We start from the raw sequence: 17,394 nt of genomic DNA on the forward strand, positions 1-17,394 counted from the left end.
TAATTGCCACAGAAAAAAAAAAGCTAATAGGAGAACAGAACAAAAATCTTACAGTTTAGTTTAAAACACTGCAAGTTGTAGTAATAGTTCAAGTTATTCTGACACACATACTTTGCTTTTCAGTCCCGTTCTTTTTTGGCATATACATAACTACATATCCATACAGCAACATGCTTTAGTTATGTCACATTATTACCTCTAGCTCCATGACAATTTGTATGGTCCAAATTCCTGAAAATTCCTTTCAGTTTACTTAAAATGTGTTGGCTATCTTGGAGTCAGAACACAAACAGAAGAAAAATGTCCCCCTGAAACTCTTAAATATGACCCATAAACTTCAAGTACCTATGCAAAAATTAAACTCTAATTTCTTAATTCAGAGGTCCTATAGTCTTTACACCCGCCTTTCTGTTCTACAGGGAAGGCAAAGATAGTTCTAATACGAATTAGCAAAGTTAGTATTTATCGTGATAATCAAATATAATTGTTAAAGAATGTGTTATCATGTTACATCTACATTATTTAGATGATGTATGGTTGTCTGGCACACATAGAATTCATTATTTAAGAGTACAGATGCTCCATTTTACAATCTTTTTCCAAGTACCCTTTCAGCACATTCCCAGGCTTAGCTCATTCTCACCAAGGTTTCCATCCTCAATGGTCAGCACCACTTCATCCATCACCAAGGCCCGGAAATCTAGCTCCTCTTCACAGCACTTGGCCTTCAGTGCTCTCAGGATCTCCTGCTGGGGGTAATCTTCTCTGATGCGACGGTCTGTTAAGAACCACAGCCTGGGAGCAACTGAACTGCACATCTTGGGCTTGTCTCGCAACCTTCAAGGTTTCCTTTCAATGGAACTTCTAGATGGTGGAGAAGATGAGACTCTGTTAGAGTACATAGGCTCCTATCTTCATGTTCCCCACCGTACCAAGTCTACTCCCTTTGCACAAGTCAGTCCTTTCCAATGGAGTGCAACTTCCAAGTGGGAAAAAAATGTCTACGCCTAATCTGCAACAGAAGTAACAACAACAGAAATAAATCCATTTACATTCAATGGAATGTAAATGTGAAAAATCAGGTCTTGGTCCTCATCCTAGTTTCATTCACAAGAAGTACACACTTGACATAACTACTGGTAATGGCAGTAGCATCCCTCTTTCTTGACAGTACTTAAGAGGCATGCTGAGGACTGAAAACATTTTGCACGGCCATCCCTGCAGGCCAGAATTTCAACATCATGATTGAGATAATTCCTTACAATCGGAAATAACTCAGACCCTCTCATAGGTACTGCTAAAACACTGGTGACAGACTTGATGCATCCCTTTCCACCATATATAGAACACAACAGTGTGCCCCAAATTCTTTATGTTAAAAAAGCAGTCCAGAAGAAAGCAAGAAATCCATTAAAACAGAACTTTTCACATAAGTATTTCAAGACTGATTTGCTCTTACAAATACTTCACACCTACTGTGAAATATATTTAGTATTATCAAGAACATATTAATGGAAAAACCAATGGAACGAGAAACAGTCACAAAAGGTTAAGAATACCAAACACTAGTACATACAACCTAAAGCAAAACCAAGGTTTGAATCTCAGTGCTAGCCCTTTCTTGCACCACATTTAGAAAAAGAAAAAAAAATCACTTTTACACATAAACAACACTAATGAATTGAGCACCAAAACCAGAAAAAATGTTTCAAAACAAAGAATTTCAATGTTTAGAAGTCATAACAGCAAGGTACTGCTCCATTTGCTTTGAATACAGAGGACTTGGGACTATTTTTGACTATATACTAAAATATTTTAAAAGCTGTGAAACAATTACAGGTACGTTAAGGCACTACTCATTTACACTCAAGAAAAACAAGCAGCAGCATGGTGTAGGGAAAAAGAATTCTGGAGAAAAACAGAGCTGTTTTCTGTGACACATTTTAAACTTTCTTATTAAAATAAAGAGGTAGAAACCGTTGTTTTCACCAATATAGCTTACATGAGCTTCAAACAGAATTGAACTCTGGGATAGAAACAGGACTTTTGCCTGGTAGTCCTAATGACACGACCTGGTGTCAGCAGAAAATGTAAATGCAGAAAGGCCATATGTATACAACTGCTTTCATTTAATATTACAAAGAATTTTAGTTTCTGCAGTAGGTTTTGGGACAAACGGATTGAACAAGCATAAGAAAAAGCTGATTTTTTTTTTAATTAAAAAACAAGGTTTTTTCTACTAGTACAGCTTTTTCTTAACAAGAAGATAAAACTTTAAGTGGCCATTTTTATTCCTAGTACTGAGAACCATAATGACAAGCAAAGACACTGACTTTTTTTCCCCCCGTTGCTTTGGCAAATGAAGAGCAACAATAAAGCCAAGGATTAAATTCCTTCATACTAACAGACTGAAAGAAAGCAAAAGCCAGGGAAAGGCAATCACAGATGCAGACCAGCCCTTGAGAGCAGTCAAGATGCTCAAGGTAAAGCAGGTAAAAGAGTGTTTGCTCCCTGCAGGAGAATGGGTATGGGAGGTTGTAAAGAATATCTTTTGATGCCTCAAAGAAGCTCTTTTTTCTTCAGAGCAGCTGAAAGTGAAAAGGGCAAGATGAGGCTTGGGCTTGCAATGGCTGACAACTGTCAGATCCTGACCCACTTTTGGCTCTCTCAGAAATGGATTTATCTACATGATAGTTTACAGAAAACTTCCTGGGACAACCTCCTCAGCTAAGAATTGGGACAAGCTATATTTTTCAGAAATGGCACTGCTTCAGCACAGTTCAGAAAGCTTTTCTTGTCCATTTACCTTTATTTCTATTTGCACAAATGTCTGGGGAGACCAAACAGCCCCACCTACCGCCTCTCTTGTGAAAAGCAGCTCTACCAAAAAGCGAGCCTATCTCATTTTAAAAAACACCTATGGAACATCGAGTACATTAAACAATACACTAATCAAAAAAAAAAAAAAAAAAAAGCAGCCATTAATTTTCATCCTGTTTGGGTATTTTGGTGGGGTTTTTCTCGTTTTCTTTTTTTTGGGGTTTGGGTTTCCCCCCCTCAGTACTGGTTCTAACACTGGTACAAAGAAACGAGTATTTTCTCTCCGGCAGCCTTCTCCCCATTTTTGCTTGCTACTAACCCTTGATTTCTTTGCCAAGAGGGATCTGCTCCCATTCTTCTCAAATCTCTTTTCTACATGGCCCCACCTCCAACCCCTTAAATCTGCAGAGGCTGTGCCATCATCTCTCCCCAACTGCCATTTCAGCACTTTCTTTCTTAAAATCAGCAAAGGGTTGAAGAAGAAAGAAAAAAAGGTATATATCCTTTTCTTTCCTCCATCTTTCTTCTATTTTTGAAAGGAGCTACAGCACCACCAAGAAGAGCCATCCAGATATCTCAATTAGCACATTAAACTAGCCGGCATATCAGAATGCCTTGCGTATGGGTATTAATACTGTGTTTCATTTCCTCTAAATCCTTAAAGTTTTATAAATATATATACATAGGCTCACATCTCATCACGAGGCAGGCAGGTAACAACCTCAAGTCTGGAGGTAAAAATTAAGAAACTCACTTTAGATCAAGCTACAAGCCAGCAGCAGAGGCAAAAACTAGTAATCCTAACTCAGTTCCTTGACCTCCAAGCCAATACCACATTTTTTTTCCAGGTGGAGAAATATCCTTTTCACACTAACATTCTGCTCCTAAAAACAGAATCTACTTATCAGTTTCAGCCTCTCCTTATAATCTCTATTTTGATTGTGTAAGAAGTCTCACAGAACACAAAACCTGCAATTTACCCCATTAACCCAAACATCTTAACAATCCCTCCCACATCCTCAAGAAAATGGTCTGTAGGAGGAAAGCTTGCCTTGCAGTCAGATGCACAAGAGCCTTAAACTCTCAAGTTGGATACAATTTCTAGAAGTATTCCCTGAAAACCAACTCCACCCATTTCAATCTAAAAGACAATGCTGGGTGTGCATGGAATACTTCCTAATCCACGAGAGCATCTATTGCGAAATAAGTATAGTATATATATAAGGGAAAAAGCAGATGTTTAAATGTCTTCAAGATGACCAGCTGAAATGCAGTTTTCACTCAAAGCTACCGTGGTCAATGTAAGTACAATCTTTCAATAACTATTTAACAGATTTATGAAATGAAAAGGAAAAAACCATCATAAACTTGACTGCATAAAACAGACTGGGAGAGGTAAGAGGGTGGCATCAAAGTTCTATGATAAAAATCAAACCGTGTCACACCAGCCAAGCAGACACTGCTGCATCTGCTTCAGAAAGACGCTGTGTGGAACAGATCCTTAGCAATTTATAGAGGGAACGGAACGTTCACCTCAACTTTGAGCTGTGGCATCCCTGTACTGCTTAAGCTAGGCTTTATTCTGGCATTCACATGGCAGCTTCCTCCCCATCACATGCAACGGTATTTCCTCCTGCATTCCTTGAATCTGCAATACACCTTCAGTAGCTCTTCTGACAAAAGCATTCACTGGGCTACTTTTCTGCTTTACATCATATGCGAATATGTTTTATTAACGTAACAGGGAATTCAGCCAATCAAATCATCTGTCTAGAGAGATCAGGAAACCTTCTCTGAAGACCACTCTTTCTCCCCTGAAGGGCTCTTCTCTTCACAGAGAGAGCCTTAAAGACCTGCCTCCACGTCTCCATCGTCCACTTACTCCTTGTCCTGTCTTGAACACCCAAAAACAGGAGAAAAACAGACTAGTCTCTTTTTTTTTTTCATCGTGATGTATTTTTCCCTAAGCTGAAACAAGAAACCAGCTATTACGAGATACTAATTCATTTACGTATTATTGATAAATGTGTAACATAAAAGCTATCTAGTACGCAAGAAGATCATTCCATATACCTTCTATTCAGAAAGCAACTACTTAATGTCTTTGTAAATTACAAAGACTAGGTTGTTTCTTCCCTATGGGAATGACAAGTGGAATCCCAGATGATTTGTAGCATTAGGAATCAATGGGATCTAGCTATCTCAGCTGCTCGACTTGTGATCTGATGTTGTAGCACACTCCCACTGACTGTAGTGTGATCTGGGAAACAAGTTAATGGACAATTATTACCATCAGCCCCTCCCAGAATCAGCTCTTTTTTAGACCTTGGCTCAGACTCGGCCTCAGTTACAGCAGCTAACACAACTCCACAGATTTCAGCAGTTAACAGAGAGGTAAAACCTAATTGTACTTTTAGCATACCTCTAGACATGTTTAATCCCTACAGGTTAGATAATAATAAAAATCTCACAGAAGTGAGCAGGAAAGAGCAAGGAGACTGGCAGCCATGACTGCCATGGGAAATGGAAAACTAGGAAAAATATAGCTCCAAGCACTCACCTCAGTGTGAGTAACAGTGCACCTTCACATTTATCATTAATGCATATCCCTTAATTCTTGTTTCCAGAACAATGTTTGTTATTCACGTTGGAAACGGTATTTTGCTTTCCTTTTTATCGTAAATTAGCTAAGGCTTGAAACTGACTACACACTTCCAGCAAACCAATTGTCTCTACCATTACAGCAGTTTCTAGAATGCTATTTTGGAGGACACACCTCAAGACACTGAAGACCTAAGAACAGTTGGCGGATGCTCATAAGTTATCTCCTGCTGGCGATACCTCCAGGCAGATCTGAATTAGAAAGTCAATCTTAGGTAGCAGACCGGTTAAACAGCTAACGAAGGGTCATCCAGCGTTATGACCTGGCATATGATCCATCATATGCTGTCATGCAAGTCTCTGTCTCATCTGAATGAGAAGAGAGCACTATTTGGAACAGCCCAGAAATACATCTTTCTGTATCACAGGGAGAGTGGGTCTGAAAACAGTTCACAGCTGTTTCAAGTATAAAGCACAAATAATTTTTTTCCACACAAAGATACCAGAATGATGCTCATCTAAAGAAAATCTTAAGGAAATATGTATGGATGATTAATATAACCCATGGCGATATATACAGAGATAAAAACTGACATCTTGAACCACTTGTTAAAATTGCTTTAGAAAAAATAAATCCAAGGTAAACCAACTCATTCCTGACACTGCTGCTTCATGGTGATGCTTAAGGACAACCTCAAGAAAAATTCCTCTCTTACCTACCAGAGACTAGTTTTCCTACGACTGTCACGTAACTGTTTGAGAATCTTTGGAAAGAACACATTTTTAAAAATTGAAGAATCTGAAAAATTAAAATATTTCTTTAAATGCATTTTATATGATATATTGAGCAGCTGCAGCGCAATCTGTCCAGTGCTGCTGCATTATCATCCGCCCTCTACACATGCATCACAGAATTTAAAGTCACTGCAGGCAGGTGAACCCCAAGCACACCTCTCTGAAAGCCTCTCACGGTATTCACCTCCTTCTGCCTGTGAGATTTGTAGACTGCAACACTCAAAGGATATGGGAATACATTAATCGTTCCCATTCATTCCCAGTACAACCCCCCACCCCCGCAGACGGGCAAGTGCACTCCCTGCGATGGCTTTCAACTGTCGGTCCCCACCTTTGCACTGAGTGATGTTAAAGACGCTAGCAGCAATCCTTCCAGGCACAATTGCCTCTAAAAGGCTGACATCCACACCGCCCCCCCCTCCCCCGTCTTTCCTCCGCTGTTTTCAGGCTTGCAAGTAGGTGGTAACATTCCTCATTCACACACCCCAGTTCCCGATCTCCAGTGAACAATCCATTCTCTGCCCTCCCTGCAACACCAGCCCCATACTGGTCAGCAGCAGCTATCTTTCCACTTTGGCCTTCGTCTTTTTTTCCCTACAACAGGCTTTTTCACCCCCAGCCTGTGTGTGCACGCACGCCCGTGCAAACAGAACACCCCTTTCCTCCCACAGCAGCCGCTTTTCTGAAGAGAGGTCCTTGCACCTCTGCCCAGGTCCCCCCGCAGCGTGGTCCCACACCCCCCTCTCCCCCCCATCCGTGTGTACACAGCCAGTTTTCCCTCCTCCCTTCCCCCACCCCACTGTCTCCGTGCGTGCCTCTCCCAGCGCCTGGCGTGGGGGAAGGGAAACATGCACTGGATGAATGAATGAATGGGCTGGAGGGACTTACCAGAAATTTGGGGAGGAAGGAGTGGAAGACGAAAAAGACACCAAAGATGGGTGCTTCCTTCAGCTTGCCAAGTGCTGCTTCAGTTCTGGCTCCCTTAACGAGGTCACGTGTCTCGCTAGGTACCCCTTTTCCTGGATTCTCTACTAACCAAAAAGGGTGGCAAGGAAGTCTTCTGGATGCCTCTATGCTCTGCGCTCCAAAGGAGGGAAGGGTACTACTGAAGCTCCCAAAGCAAGCAAGGGATGATGGTGAGGATAACGTTCTCCTGGTCCTATAACGGGCAATGTCTAGCGGATGCCTCAGGGACCAAGGTAGATTTCTGAGGGGGGAAAGGGGGAGTAAATGACTGTTAAAATAATTCCCAAATTGTCCTCCCCTACGGGGGAGGAGGGATGGGAAGGAGGAAAAAGAGTACTGGTGAAGAGCTGTAGCTTTCTATGTAAAATAGGCTCAATCCTCGTGTCTCTACTTCCTCAGAACTAAACCCCTAAATGACTCTGAAGTCACCAACACCTAGGGAGAAAAAAAGGAGAAACATCCCTATTAGCCATAAACAAACATATAAAGGTATCTAATAAACTAAATCCCAACAGAAGAAAAGGAACTGTGCAAGACAGTAAGTAAAGTCAAAAGAAAAAAAAGGGGTAAACACCGTTAGGGGAAATGTGCAACCTTAAATAATTTACAGGAATCTACTACCACTGAAACCCATTTTAAGGGGTAAAAAAAAAAACCCAAACAGATTAACCAGTTTGTTCCTTTAACGAACAATGTGCATCCAAATGAAAGCTAAATCTGTATCTACACGTGAACATAGGAAGAAACTGAGTTTTAAAACCTACAAAAACTATTCCTATTTATTTGTGCGAGTCTTTAAACCCCTCCCCCGGAATAACATTTAGAATTCAGATGAGGAGACTGAAGAAAAGTATGTTTCAGGTCAGAGGTATATATCGCTATGCATTAGACCCCACTCTGCCACAGAAAATAAACAGCCGTTTATAAACGGTGACCAAAAAAGCCCCAAAATAACATGTCTAGAGGGTGCCTGCTTAGATGATGGAGTTAAAACACTTTGAAAACGGAGCCCCTGGTAGAGCCCAGGCAGTGAAGTCACCAATTAGCTCTTTAAACATCAGAAAACAAAAGAGGAGAAACCTAATTGAAAGATTTCCTTGTGGAAGACTCAACGGCAGGCACACACCCCCCTACATCACGTGAGAAACTGCCCCCCACAAGCGCAGATTTTTCACACACACGCGCACGGGAGCGGTTCCCCCCCCCCGCCCCGTTTCTCAGCGGCTGCCTGCACCCACGAACGCCTGTGACCACGCCGGCGCCGCGCAAGCAAGGCGGGAGGCAACGGGAGCGCGACCCGGCCGCGGAACCCGCCGGTGCGAGGCGACCGCCGCCCGGCAGAAGCGGCGCGGAGCCTCCCCCGTCCCCCCGTCCCCCCACACACACACCCCCGCCACCGAGCGGCCGCGGCCGCCACCCACCTGGGCGCCCCGGCTGGCCGGCCCGCGCGGGCGCGGCGGGAAGGCGCCGGCAGCTCGGGGACGCACAATCACCATGGGCGCAGCGCGGCGGCGGGGCGGGACGGCTGAGGGGACGGTCCCAACCCCCCGCCTCTCCTCCTTCCACCCTCCTCCTCCTCCTCCTCCTCCTCCCTGGGCACGGCGGACCCCACCCCCGGGCTCGCACCCGCTCAGCCCGACATCTCACCCGCCCCCGGGCACCGCCGAGCCTGAGGGGACCCGCGGGGGTCCGCGCGCGCCCCGACGGCGCCCCCACACACACACACACACACACACACACAGACACACAGAGCCCCCTCCCCGCCCCTCCGGCACCGGGCCTAGGAAGGGAAGCCGCGGGGCGATGAAAGCTCCGGGGAGACTCGCCCCTTCCTCCCCGCCGGCGGCGCGGTCCTAAAGGGGAGCGGGCGACGCGACACGACACGACACGACACGACGCTCCGCTCAGCCCCGTCCGCCGCCACCGCCGCCTCCTCCTCCTCCTCCTCGGTGTCCTCCTCCCCGCGGCTGAGCGAGGAGGCCGGCTGTTCCCTGCACCGAGACCCCCGCCCCCCGCCGCCGCCTCCCGTGCTCGCTCCCGCCGCCTGACTGACGCGGCGGCGGTAACGGCGCCTGGCACCCCGCGCGCCGCCGCCCCGGGGCGCGAAGGCGGCCGAACCGAACCGAACCGAACCAAACCAAACCGAACCGAATCGAACCGAATAGAACCGAACCGAACGGAATCGAATCAAATCGAATTGAACCGAAGCGCAGCGCTGCCCGGTCCCCCGCGCCAGGCCGTGGCACCACCCGCACCCTACAGGCCGCCCCTAAAGGCCGAGACCCCCTGCGCGCTCCCGCCCTCCTCTGCCTGCCCCAGGGAGGGGTCGGGTCCAGGCCCCCCACCCCATCGGGGCGACCCCGGCCTGACCCCGGCCTCAGACCCGAGGTGGCTGCGAGCGTGGCGGCAGCAGGGCCCTGGCATGCCCACCCGGCTGCTCCTGCGGCCCTGCCGGGCTCTGCAGGGGCCTGCGCCCCACTTTCCACTTTCGTGCTGGCGGGTGCAGAGCCCGTCCCACTGCCACAGGTGACCAGCTACAGCACAGCACAGGTAGCCACCATCCACGCCGTCAGGGGGTTCGGCCAAACACAGGGCGCCTGTCGTACTCACTGCTGCTGTTGGTACGTGGCACGCAAGGCCAGAAGCTTCGCCCTTCTGTGACACATAGAAGTGTGACGTGTCTCATGCGCCGCCTGCCATACAGCATCACGTGCCTGATGTCCCCAGCATGCTGGATCCCTCGCTGCCATCATTTCTCCAGAATAATAACTGTTGGCAACGAACGAATGTGACGCACCGTGCGTGTTAACCAACACACCCGGTGTATGGGTTTCTGTGGCAGAGCTGCTCTGTCTCCTTCGTACCACACCCTTTTCATTCACTACATTGTATCAACTGTATATTCCAGCATGAGCTTCACCAACCATTGTGACATCTAGATACACCATCTGCGCCCGGGGAACAACGTGACTGTTCCAGGGGACATACCCTCGTGGTCATGTCTGATACCCCCAAACACCCGTTCTGTCACAAACATAACCATCCAACCTGCTTGCTTCTGCCTCCGAAGCATCTGGCGGTTCCATCCTAACCATCTTCATTCTCCTGCATGAAGGACAGATGCTTCACATACCCCTTACCTCCCACGTGCAGTTCATCTACACACGGCACACCCAGAAGTGTTTCAGACAGGCTCTCAAACCGGTGGTTGCAGGATAAAGGTGTGCCACCCAAACCTTTCACACAGCACCCCTGCTATTTCGCTGACACAATGGGACTGATTTCCACAGTGGTAACCTACATATGACAAGACAGAACGCCCTAAAACCTGCTGCAATGTTTGTTCATTCATACTGCAGTATGATGTACCATATCATATGCTCTACCTCCTGCAAAATTATAGCCAATAGTTAAAATACGATGCAAATATCTGAGCGTTTCTCAGACTGACTTTATTCAAGGGTATGTACGTTTGTTCATTCGCTTCTGCAAACACCCGGGTCCTACCCCCCAAACCTCAGGTGTGATTCAGACAGCTCTCCTGACAACTATTTGCCTCATGAGTACGAGGCAAGGCTACCTCACAGATGATGTCAGCGGCCAAGATTCTCGTTTACCCAGACATCATCTGATGCTCTCCTCTCTGCTTGGGTTGCTCGCCAAGACTTCTGGCTTCTCATGGCCGCAAGCCAGCTCCCGCTTCTGGATTCCAGGTTCCCATCTGCCCGACTCTGTACAACGGGGTAAAATACACTATCACTTGCTTAAATGCCAACGGAAAGTACAATTTGAGAGCAGGAGGTAATCGTAGGCAAGTCCTAGAAGGGTGGACAAATAAATAAATAAATAACACCAAAATGCTGGACGGTATTTTTGTTACTTAGACAGTAACAAAATAATACCTTCTTTGACAGAATTACTACATTCTAAGCCTTCTGGAATAGAGCTCCCACGTGCATCAAGCTCACACTTCTGAAAGCTGTAATTTCAGGGTGTGAGGTGCATGGGTTTGTTTACACAGGGAATTTACTAACAGAAAGCTCCTGTGGTACCACTGCTCTGCTGAAGATGGGTGCAAGCACTGCACATCATCTAGCGTGCACACGTGTTTCAGAGTAAGAATTCTTCTGGATTCACGTATGCTATTTTTAAGATAGTATAAAGGAAAAAGGAGAGAAAATGTTCACATCAGGATTTATATAGCTATAACAACAGTAATATAATAATAGCAGATTTTTTTTCTTTTCTATTCCCATAAGCAGACAAGCTGTAAGGCAGGTGCCTCTTCTTCCCCAGCATGGTTAGTGGTTTGTGGAAAAGAGAGGACTGCACAGCTGGGAAATTGAGCGATGTATATGTGTTTGGCTATAAGACATCTGAGAGGAGGTTATTCTACAAGTACGTGAAAGACACTCGGCACAGTGACAGTAAGACATCTGATCTGTATCTCAAACCGGTTGGGATATTTCAGCTGGGTCTTATGTTTATCAGCAACAATTTATTCCACCAACTACCATTTGCCTTCCTAGCTCTCTCGCATTCAAAACGTAGCCTTGCATCCCTTTCATCACTGTTTGTTGAGCTGCCAGAGTTGTAGTATGTTGCATTTCGACACAAACAAACTTTGAATATTCAAGTGAGAGCAACTTGAAAGAGCAGGTTGGATAACCTGTATCTCTAGAACAATTTCCCATCATCTAGAAACTTAGGTCAGTTTGGAGAGAGTCATGAGTCTTTTGCTATTTCTTAGAAAGGTGGAGCAGGAGAAAGCGTCGATTTATTGCTCAGGATGTGCTCACTCAGGACGTGCCCGCCGCTGCAGAAGCTTTTGAGTTCTTCTTAAAAGCGTTGTCACCGCAGCTGCGTTGGATGTAGATGTTATACTTCCCTAGAATTAGGCAAGACTTTTTTTTTCCTCTTTTTTCTTTCCATTCTTTTTTGCCAGTGAAGGTGAGGTCTCTCCTGTCACCTATAAACCTTTTCTCAGAACAAAATTCTCACTATTTGATAGAGGAAGAATATTGGCAAGTGTCCTCAGTTTCAATGGTCCAGAGTACTAAGTTTCATACTTTAGGAAAGAAATATAATTGTAGTGTCAGCAAAGAATGGATGCCTCTGAACACTAAACATTCCTGGCACCTTTCTTTTGAGATTTTTCCCATGCACTCTGAAATGCATAATGTAAGGACTGGTCCAAAGCCTTAATGTATGCAAAATCTGATTTCACGGTTGATTCCATGAAACATCTTTTGTCGCTGAGTTCACTAAAAATGCAAACCAGCCGTTTAGTCCTGAAGCCAAAGTCTGCGGGACATTATTCCGTTATTCACATCAGAAAGTTTCATATACTGTGTCTGGTTGGGTGTATGAGCTTGTGTTGGAAAGACGGTGGAAAGTCCAGTCTGCAAATGTTGCTAAGCGTAATTATTTATCCCAATTTGCCTGTGTCTGCAGTAGCTACTCATTTGGTCAGCTAAGTCTCATAGTGATGTTTGTGCTTCCTACTTGGATGACTGAGTAATAAATAAAAAAATACAAGGCAAGGTAAATGCCTGTGTTCACACATGAATGCTTGGGTTCACATATGAACACAGATGGTCCTGTGGAGGGAAACAATTTCTGGATTGTGTTTCAATGAGAAAATGGCCGTATCATTCTTGTTTCACACTATGTAAAATGAGGACTATGCAAAATGGTGCAAAATCATCTTTAATTTCATACCACCTCAGTTTCTCATTGGTGATGACTCTTAGACTAATTCCTGTTCTGAGCAAACTACCGTAAGACAGCAGAAAATGGAGAGATTACAGCCAACACAAAGGACTCCCAGCTACAGGGGTCTGCAGCAGGTTCCAGGTTTCGCTGACTCAACCCCAAAAGTATTTCGGCCCAGCACCAGGCTCGTCTCCCATCTCACCAGCCAGCTTCTCCGGCCTCACCTCTCGGCGGCCATCACGGACTGGCCACCACACGTCCCCTCTCCGGAATGCGGGTGCGTCGCACCGACCCCCCTGCTGCCTCCCAAATGAGCCCCATCCATGGCTGCCCCCCACGCCAGGGCTCCCCATGCATGGCACCACCCCACTCCCCACACACAGCTCTGGCACCAGTCGGCGAGCGGCTCCTCTGTCCCCAACGGCGGAGAGCGGCCGGCCGCCGGCACGGACAGACCGAGGGACAGCAGAGGGTGAGAGCAGGGAGGCTGGGGGGGGGGGGGGGGGGGCGGTGCGGGAGGCCGCAGCCCCGGCCTCGCCCCGCGGCCCACCCGCACGTGCAGCGCGGGCAACGCCAGCCCCGCAGCCGGGGCGGCGGGGGCAGAGGGCGTGTGCGCATGCGCGGCCTCGGCGGCACGCGGGCGGGGGGCGCTGCGGGCAGCGTGCGCGGGCTGGCGGGGGGCGCGGCGGGGCGGGGCGGGGGCGAGGCAGTGGCGCGAGGCCCTGCCTGCGGCCGCTCGCGCCCAGCGGCAGCCGGATGGAACCGGCGGCGGCAGTTGGCGGCGTCCCCTGAGGCACCGGTGGCTCTGCCCGGGGCGGGGGGAGAGGAGCTGGTGGGGGTGCTGCTGCTGGTTTAGCTCGGTGCCAGGGGGCCTGCGCCCCGCCCTGGGGCGGAGAGCGTCCCCGCTGAGGGGGGTGCGTCCCCGCTGAGGGGGTGCGATCCCGCTGAGGGGGGTGCGGCCCCGCTGAGGGGGGTGCGGCCCCGCTGTGGGGGTGCGATCCCCCTGTGGGGGTGCGGCCCCGCTGAGGGGGTGCGGGCCGTGCCGAAGGTACTGGCAGGAGGAGGGCACGACTGTCCTGTTTGCTGTGCCGGGCGGTGGGAAGGGAGCAAGCCGACTGCTAGGGCAGAAAATAATTCTTTTGGTGTAAATACGGGGACTAAATAAAATAAGAGAGGTCTGTGCAGGTGGTGGAATGGGAGGAGTGGGAACCCCCTCGTTGCCAGCGCTTGAAATGAGGACTGCAAAGGCTGATGGCACAATCCTGCCAGAAGGAAGGGGCAGTGGGGCTTTTCCTGCCAGACAGCAACCGTTTGGGGACATAAGGGAGGAGAGCAGGCATCTCATTGAATAGGTAACTCTGGAGAAGGTCAGAGGCTTCTGCTATCCTTATTCCGGGCACAGTTTGAGAGCTGAGAGACACAAAGAAGCTCAGGCGGGCAGAGTTACAAACAGAAACAAAGGGATGGCTGAACAGCAGCTGGTAGGCTTCAAAGGCTGGTATATAACCAGCAGCTTCCAGCTCCAGGGGACAAGAGTGCATTTCTCCCGGCTAAGTTGTAGTTAACGCTGCGGGAAAATGGAACAGTGCTGACGAGCTGGACAAAAGGAAAAATGTGCTTTTTGATGGAAACAGTAATTTGGAAGGAAAACGCTTCTTTCTCTCCCTTCTCCCTCACCTTTCCATTTGCCTGGCCCCTTCTCCAGCTGTTTTTCTCACTACATTTTTCCTTTACCATCTTGAGAAAGTTCCATTCTCTTTTCTGCCTGCTTTTGTTTCCTGTTCCTTTCCCTCTTTTTGACTCCTGTTCTGCCCTTTTCTGTCCGTTTCTCCATTGTCCTTTGATGAATGCTGTTGCAGTGATGATGACTTAGGATTTCAGTGCCTGTTGGGAAGGATCTGATGCAACCACAGGGTGGCTAAACCTCGCCGGCACTTTGCTGCATTAAGATTGATAAACATCTGCCCTGCGAGCTGGAGAGCTGCAGACGGCAGGTTAAATGTCCCCGAGTTTCTCGCAGTCGGGTTGGTGTTTTCCTCCTGTGTCCGGCAATTCTGTGCCCAGAGCTGTTGCGACGGTGTTGAGGGGAATCTTGTTTTTTTAAGACTTCTCTCATTCGTGGGAAGCGGTTTCTCCATCGAACTCTGCCACTAGCAAGTGTGGGTACACACACCCAGCGCCTGCTTGCCTGCCTGGAACCCACGGAGGAGATTAAGGGGTGGGCACCTGCACCCCCAGCTCGGGTCTCCCCCCACCCCGCAGGATGCGGCGGCATTTCGGGAGCCGTGCTCAGGGGGCTCCCCGCGGTGCCAGGGGACCCCTCCCCTCCCCTCCTGCCGCGGGCCAGGTGCTGAGGGAGGAGGGGGTGGGGGTGCCTTGCAGGGCAGAACTAGGTCAGTGTAGCTGGAAACTGCAGCTGGTGCAGCGCGATGGGGGGGGGGGAGCGATAGCCGGGGGGGGGGTGAGGGAGAGGGGCCGTGCTGGATGGCGGGGGGGTGTCTCTGTGAGAAGTTGCAGGGGCGGGACAGCCTCCTGCAGGCTGATGGCAGCATGGCTGCCGGCACACCCGCCCCACATCCCCCCCTGCACCCGCCCTGCCTGCTCTGCCCTGCCCGTCCTGGGGCCCGGGCGTGCGGAGCGCTGTCCGTGGCATGGCGTGTGGCCATCGGGGGTGGGCAGGAGGAGGTCCGCAAAAGGGGAGAGGGAGGGTGGAAGATACTGCTGGAAGTTGGACCGAGAGAAAAGATGTTAATAATGGAGGAAGGAGGCTGGATGGAAACTGAGAAATGGGAGAAAAATCTGGGCAATGGTTAAGGAACAGATGGAGAAATATATATTTAAAAGAAAAAAAAGCAGCATGAAAGGCAACAATGACAAGTGATGTTTCAGCACTTGTAGCTGGTGCGGGGGGGGGGGGGGGGTCATCTGCATTCCTCCCAGTGCCCGGGCACAAGGACGCACCCCCCTGCCAGCCCCCGTGAGCAGTGGCGCTGCAGCAGCCCGGCGCTGCCGACATGGTGGCCCTGCCCATCAGGTTCCGTGGCGCGGCCGTGCCCCGCCACTGCCCAGAGGTCACACCCGCTGCCGTCACCCTCCGGCCTGCGGGGAGAGCGCCCTTCCATAGCTTTGCAGCACGCCTCGTTTGACCTTTGGAGCGTTTCTACATCGCCGACGTCGCCTCCTCTCTTACAGCTCCAACGAAATTCAGATGGCCGGAGTTGCGGTCTTTTGTCGCGGCTGCACAACCTAAGCATTACTTTCTCGCGCTTGACTTTCTCCCCCTCCTCCCTTTCACTGCTGGTTTCCCCTTGCCCTGCCTGCCTCCCCCGCTGCCCGCTGCCCACCTCCCCGAGCCCTGGGCTCCCCACTCCCCTCGGGACGGCGCAGTCTGCCCAAACGCGCGCCCTCCCCGTCCCCATTTCCCACTCCCCCCCCGCCCTTCTCATCAGCCCCACGACATCCTTCCTGTCCTGACGCTGGCAGCGCGTCTCCTCCCTCCCTGCCCGCCCTTCCCCAGCCCTCCCCCGCCGCTCCCGCAGTGCTCCCAGCCCTCACTGCAGTGCAATCCATCACTCCCAGCCAAGGGCCTCACGCCAGGGGAGGGGACAGCCCGGCTCCCGGGGGTGGGCAGGGACCGCAACTCTCTCCTCCCTTGCTAAGAAGTGAGAGGAGCTCGCAGAATACAGAGCCTTCTGGAATTGAAAGCTCCCGTCTGCTCCCAGCTATTTTATTTATTCATTTACTTATTTAGTCTCTTTGTTTTCAAAGAAGAAAAAAAAAATGTTTCTGCCAACATTCCAGTGAAGGTGACTGAAAGGAAACCAGGGAGACAGAGAGAAAGCCGGAGTCAGAAAAGCTTGTGCAGAGGGAGAAACCGGGAGAAAGAGCACTGGGGGGAGGGGGGAGAAAGAAAGACAAGAAAGAAAAAGACAGATATACAGAAGAGGAGAGAAATAGAGGAAGAAATACAGAAATAAAGAGGAGGAGGAAAAAAGATTAGATGCAGGAAAAAGAAAACATAGCAAAAAAACCCAAGAATTAAATCAGAGAGAAACCCAAGATGGCAGGCATGGCAAGAGAACTCAAGGAGGACACAACAAATAGCCAAAGGAGCCTTGCTAAAGAGGCTATGTTGATACGATGAAATAAAATCTAGATATTTGAACAAGCAAACCCAGCGTGCTTTGATTTGAATGCAAATATTCTATACAGCTGCATGCAAATGAAATTCCAGCGTGTTTTTATTCTAAGAACAATTACGAATGAGGAAATAACGGGTGAATAGTTGAAGTCTTTTTTCATAAAAAGATACATATCAGGGCAGCTGCATTGATGGACAGAGGCAAGAAACGATTAGGATAGTATCAAATTAGGTTTTTCAGCTACCAGTGTTGCTCTTTTACAGGCATCTTGTAAAGGTGGTTTATGCTGATGCAGAACGGATCTACATTTGGTGCTGTTTTCACCTCTTTAAAACTGAGGTGAGCTGAATCAGCG

General features: G+C 48.8%; 1 protein-coding gene across 6 annotated transcripts in view; it reads right to left on the reverse strand.

The window, feature by feature from the left end:
* RIMKLB (ribosomal modification protein rimK like family member B) overlaps positions 1-9,814 on the reverse strand; it is a 46,939-nt gene extending 37,125 nt beyond the window's left edge. For 2 of the 6 annotated variants that reach the window (XM_074825769.1, XM_074825765.1), the window contains exons 1-3: positions 8,604-8,810; positions 7,105-7,617; positions 644-864 (exon numbers count right to left, since the gene is read on the reverse strand). In XM_074825769.1, coding sequence (XP_074681870.1) covers positions 644-818 — 175 coding nt within the window. In that variant the 5' untranslated portion in view covers positions 819-864; positions 7,105-7,617; positions 8,604-8,810. Of the gene's footprint in view, positions 1-643; positions 865-7,104; positions 8,217-8,603; positions 8,811-9,792 lie in introns of those variants that run through there. The other 4 variants (XM_074825767.1, XM_074825768.1, XM_074825766.1 and 1 more) reach the window with 4 other exon arrangements.
* Between the last annotated feature and the right edge of the window lie 7,580 nt (positions 9,815-17,394).

This window comes from Strix aluco, chromosome 5 (genome assembly GCF_031877795.1).
Source record: "Strix aluco isolate bStrAlu1 chromosome 5, bStrAlu1.hap1, whole genome shotgun sequence".
NCBI lineage: Eukaryota > Metazoa > Chordata > Aves > Strigiformes > Strigidae > Strix > Strix aluco.